Below are 6,000 nucleotides of genomic sequence, written 5' to 3' on the forward strand. Positions count from 1 at the left end.
GACACTAGAAGGATGTGGCAGAAAGAACGCGGACACAGCTTCAGTGTTTACACATCGAGCCTGTCCTCCTGAGAACTCCTGAATTTCCTGAAAGGATGTGTGTTTTCATCACTTCCTGAAAAATGGAGGAGCGGGGGACGAGGAAGGAACCGAGATCAGTGGAGGGGATGTTCATCAATCAGTGGATACAGAAACACACAAGGCTGTCAGCTCACACTTCCACTTTAACACCACAACACAAGCTGAGGGAAGCAGAAGCATTGTCCCCAAACAGCTGAGACATTTTCCCACATTAACACTTCAGGCTAATGTGGGACATTCCCGAGTATTAGATCAATTTATCACAGTAGTTCTTATACGTAAAAAAAAAAAAAGAACTGGAGCTGGAACTGATTTCTACACGTGTGTTAAAAGGCTTCATGATACTGAGAGTAAATATAAAACATTTTGACCTCCTGACATCTCGAGTCTTGTTCACACTCACGAGAGAAATTAAACGTCATCACACTGGGAACTCTCTCACTAATCCTCCTTACAGCCTCTCGTCATGTTTTTCACTGCTCCTGCAAATATTAGGTTAATAAACAACTTATTAAGCTTTGGTTTCTCTAGCTTGTCCAAACCGCTGATTAGATCGATGAAGCATAACGCTGCTAACGTCAAAATCAGCCGACCACGGTGTAGTTAGCTTGTAGCATAACGTTAGCTTATTACTTCGCTGGGCTGCATTAACTCTTTAAACTTCATATAAATGATGTTATTCTGTAAAGATTATCCAGCTGAACTAAACAGCTACACAACAGAAATGTGTGTTTGACACAGAGATTATTTTCTGTAATTATCCAAAATCCAATGAAAAGAACACAGAGGAGAATTCTCGTTCGAACCCGTGGCGAAGCTACTTCCGGGTTGGCCTAAAAAAATACGTCACCATGTTTCAAGTCTTTAGTGGACTCTGTTGCTTCACCCGCCACTTCCACGTCATTCTTCATACGTCCTGCCTCGGGATCGCGGCTCAAGAAAAGGACAATTTTGTCCAACGATTGTGTTTAATCACGGTGCGTTTTAATCGATAACACCTTTGTGTGGACGTGAGTGGAGAGGCGTTTTGAGGTGTGTCGCCGGAGGACAAACAGCTTGCGTTAATTTCATGCTTGTGCTCAAGGGCGACATCTACAGGATCAGAAAAGTTCTGCCTTTAAGCGTGCGTGCACAAACAGCTGACTGGCATAAGACTTAACGTACCGATACACATGTTTTAAATCTTCTTTAGTTTTTCTTTTTTAAAGCAAATGAAGCTGTTTAAATGCAGATTTAATTATTAATATTCTGCAGGCACTTTGAGAAAGAGTTTCTGTTGTGCCTCAGGAATCCCACACTAAGTGTGGCTCATTAGCATAAAGGAGGATTTTATTTTCAGTTTAATATTAAGTGATGTGTTTTAATTGTACTTCTCGATAATGCTTTATAAAAGTTAATAAAAAGTAAAAGTCATTGTTGAATTTGTCTCAGGGTCAGAGGTTAATGTGTTCTTTTAAACACTGACTTTTCACTCTGACTCACTTTAAACAAGGGGAGCCTTTCGACCTACAAATCTTCTTCACAGACATTTCCGCTCTCGGCTGACAACCTGAACTGGACGAGTCTGAACGTGTCTGCGGATGCTCACCATGTTCCTGGGGTTCGACATGAGGAAGTGCTGAGCCACATGAGCCGGCAGCAGGTTGAACAGGATCCTCTTGTTGTCCAGCTTCACTTTCTCCATGTCGCCTCTCTCCTCCTCCGCCTGGAGACAAGACACCCGACACCCAGGGGGAGACAGAGAGGTGAGACCGGAGATCCAGAAGGATGCTAAACCTCTAATGTGGCTCAGAGGCAGTTGTAATTACTGCTTCTTATCACTAGAGGGAGATAATGATTTGCAAACAAGGCAAGCATTCACTGTCGCTCTAAAAATAGAAACACAAACACTCGGATGATCCGCTGAGACTGAACAAGACTGAGCATGCAAACATCCTGGAGAGAACCGTGTCTGCAGACAACTAAATCTCCCCCTCATCATTCAACAAACATTTATTTACTGGTTTATATTTCTACACACAGCGGAGGGAGAATAAAATGGAGTGGATCCCAGCTGTCACTGGGCGGGATGCGGGTTGCACCCTGGACTGGTCGCCAGGGCTGACGGACTGACGGTCACATTCACACCTTTAAGAGTCAGCAGGTAAGCTAACGAGCACGTGTTCGGACTGTGGGAGGAAGCCGGAGAGAACCCACGGCATGCACGGGGAGAACATGCAGACTCCACACAGAGAGGCTCCTGTCAGGTGGGGATTCAAACCAGCAACCTCCTCAGACACAGCAGAGTTAATTAGTAAGATCCAACCTCAAGGAGCAACTCGTATGACTGTTTGTCATTAGACATTAACAGAAGTCTGCACACGCACACACACACACACACACACACACACACACACACAGAGTTTACGTTTGAAAAAAATGCCGAGCACCAAACATGTTTACAAGACAAACAAAGAGAGGAGAAAAAAAGGAGCATAGAGCACAAACAATAAAACAAAAACAAATCAATGATGTTTTTTGAGCTCAGGTCACAAAAGATTTCAAACTAAAAAAACAGTTTAATTCTGCTGTCATCCGTGCATGACAGGTTTTTTTTTTTTATTGTCATGATAAAGAGGAAACAGATGACTCATCACAAACAGGATTCATTTGCATGAACACAAAACCCGTCGCCGAGCTGAATGTTTTTAAATCGGAGTCCTGTTTCATCCTTCAGATAAAGACCTGGACTTGTTAAGATCGTGCTCACTCAAAGCTCAGAGCTGTGTTTGTTTTTATTTTCATCTTTAAATGTTTATAAGATATTTATTCTCTTTAAAGCCTGGAAGACGTGTCAGGATGCTTCTTAATATTACTATTATCATTAGGAGTCCGCTTTAGCTCTTTGGCCTCTTTATAATGATAATGGCGTCGAGTAAGCCCGTTTTATTTATACATGACACAATAATAAAATAAAATCAAAATCATGGACTGAACTTTTTAGACACTTTAGTGTCTAAAAAGACACTTTGGCCGCCCAAATCTGATTTTTCCCCAAATCAATCCGATCTTACTGACTGACTGTCCAGATCACAAGTGACCAGCTCTGATCTGCCCGTCCTTATTGACAGGGTCTGATCCACGTTCATTTCTATGGCAACAGGTTACGTCCAGGAAATACAACAGAAACATGGATGACAGAGAAGTTTCATTATTTCTGATGGAAACCGTCTTATAGAGCAGGATGTCCGTGTCCTGTCGTTTGGAGCTCAGACCAGTTTGTATGATGCGCCTTGAATGACCTTCCAGCTTGTAGGAATCTACGTCATCGTTGTTGTTGTTGACGAAGTCGCATTGAAGTGACTGAGAGGTTCAGATTGAGTCGGGTCAGATTTGAAAAAATCTGATCTCATGTGGCTTTTTGTGTCCAGACTGGCAAAAAAAAACAAACTACGTACAATCTGGATTTGCTAAAAATCCAATTTGGAGCTGCAGTGTGAACAAGGTCTATGAGCCGTAGAGGTTTGCTCATCTGCCCAACACCCCTCTACACACACTAGGCAAACTTGTCCCGTACCGTGTGTAACGATGACTTCAGCAGTTTACCCAAAAGCACACCTGCTGGAAGCGTGCCAGGGCCGAGGAAGTGTGCCGCGCTCGAGCATGGATGGGAGCACTCACACGAGTCAAACAAACTGGACTTCAGGAGTGAAGCGTGCATGGTGCAGACTGAATAGTGTGAGTGCACTCTCACTGCGTTAGTAAACATCCAAACCACGACATTAGTATGTCAGATATTTACCCATAAAGCCGAGGATCAAACCACCAACCTCTCAATCATGATAGATGATGTTGAGTTGCAGACATCTGATTGGAGGATTTACGAGCAGAAGGTGCATTAAAGGTACGTACCTGAGTGGCCCAGAGATAGTCGAGCCGCAGCTTCAGGTCCAGCTGTCTGGAATGCAGAGCCAGAGCTGCAGAAAACAGCAAGACAGCCAGCACAGGATCATACCCGCGTGTGTGGAGAAACCCTCCTCTGAAACACACACAAAGGCTCGTTTGGTGCTTCAGCTTTTATTTACTGTCATAGAGAGAAAGGTGATTTGCAGTTCGGTCTCACCCCACAGCTTGCCGATAGCCGCTCGTCTCCATCACGACGGTGTAGGTGACAGAGAGGAGGAAGAGCAGGAGGATCTTGGGAAGCGAGGACACTCGGAGGTAGGGGACGACTGTGAGGGTGCCGGCCACGCAGGACAGCAGCGCGTACGCCATGTTGGTACACGCTCTGTCTGCCAGCGTGCCGTTGGGAGGTCCGAGCTCGGCAAGAACGTCTGCAGGGACGTCTTCCAACGAGCCGCTGGAGTTTGTCTCAAACCTGCCCCAAGGAACACATCCAACCTGGAGGATCGGAAGAGGATGGAGGAAATAGTGTCGGCTTTCACCATGCTGGAAACTTTTATGATGATTGGTTCGACTTTAAGGATTTACAATGTATGTCGGCATACAAATCTAGTTATCTGTTATTCAATTATCTCTGATTCAGTTCAACCTAAGCATCAGAGACGATTTTCAGACCCAAACAAGTTCTGTCTTCGTCCACATCTCCCCCACAGCCTCCACACTTCACCCAAAACCTAACTTCTCATTGCACCAGCAAGTTTCGTCCAGACGGAGAGCGGCAGATTCTGCAATTAACTTCAAGCGATGATTGATTTGGTTATCTGTTTCTCTTCTTTTAGGCCAAAGTAAGTATTGTCTTCTGGTTTGGAGAGTCCGTTGGTTCTCCTTCGGTTGTGCTCAGTGTAGTTTCAGAGAGCTGAAGAGTTCTACATATTAATTCTTTGCATCATTATATTAAAATTAAATCACTTCTAGAGTGTGACTTCCTTTCCACACAAAAAAAGAAGCTCAAAGACATTTCTGTCAGCTGCTGTTTCACTGGCTGATCTTGGACGTTTTGCAGACTTAATTAAAACTCAAACTCAAACACACACACCGACACACACACACACAAGTTTGATTAACCAATAATTAAAGCTCTTGGAGGCTGAAGCTTGCAGAAACAAACCTTCACTGCTGCCTGCTTCACCTTTGCTGTTCTGCAGCCCGTTCGACGCTCACACACGGGGCTGACGCTGACACAGACCAATTTGCATTTAAAATATCTTAATGGATATTTTACACTCGAACAATAAACGTTTTATTCTTCCGAGGCCTCCGCAGCACCATCTGCTCAGCCGTTACGGCATTAATCTGCCAAGTCGAGTACTGCAGAGACTCTGTAACAACAGCAGAGTGTGCAGGATGAGCCGCTTCTTACTCATCAATCTGCAGCACTAACACACGCTACTTTGTTTTACTAGCTTTATTATCATTCAAGATTTGGAGGCCATTGTGTGGTGATTTCACAACTAAAGCCGGATTGTTTGGACACTTGGAGTAACATTCAATGTTTGTGTGCAGACTAGTATCTGTTTTTGGAGCATATTAAGGTGAAGACATTGGACACGCCCCTGATCTGAATCTCAAAGTACTAAACATACAGTTTAGCTAACGTTAATATTACAGTCATGAAATCCCAGTTCAGACCTACCACACAGGCCTGGGTTACAGAGTAGGTCAGCAGAGCGAGGAAGACGGACAGCACGGTGCGGATCTGGATGGTGAGGCATCCCGGCTGGCACTACGACGGGAGGAAAGAGAAGAAGAAGAAGAAGAAGCAGTGAGAGAGAGTCAATGAAGCACCTGTTCATCTACCTCAATAGCTTTTTGAACACATCATTAGCCCGGAGTGGAAATGACATGAGAGCATTTTGTGGCGGGGCTCATTATGCGCTGGCCTATTAGAGGAGACGCTCAAAGGATATGATGACAGCTCAATGTAGCGTGAGTGTTATATTTAAAGAGGGGGGAAAGATGGCGTCAACGAGGAGACTT

General features: G+C 44.4%; 1 protein-coding gene across 1 annotated transcript in view; it reads right to left on the reverse strand.

The window, feature by feature from the left end:
- Positions 1-6,000, reverse strand: part of LOC306828635 (adenylate cyclase type 1-like) — a 34,778-nt gene that overhangs the window by 10,256 nt on the left and 18,522 nt on the right. Inside the window, exons 10-13 of the mRNA XM_079351165.1 lie at positions 5,657-5,746; positions 4,184-4,461; positions 3,973-4,099; positions 1,670-1,786 (exon numbers count right to left, since the gene is read on the reverse strand). Of these exons, the coding sequence (XP_079207291.1) occupies positions 1,670-1,786; positions 3,973-4,099; positions 4,184-4,461; positions 5,657-5,746 (612 nt within the window). The remainder of the gene's footprint in view (positions 1-1,669; positions 1,787-3,972; positions 4,100-4,183; positions 4,462-5,656; positions 5,747-6,000) is intronic.

The sequence above is a fragment of the Symphodus melops genome (genome assembly GCF_947650265.1).
Source record: "Symphodus melops genome assembly, chromosome: 8".
Lineage (NCBI taxonomy): Eukaryota > Metazoa > Chordata > Actinopteri > Labriformes > Labridae > Symphodus > Symphodus melops.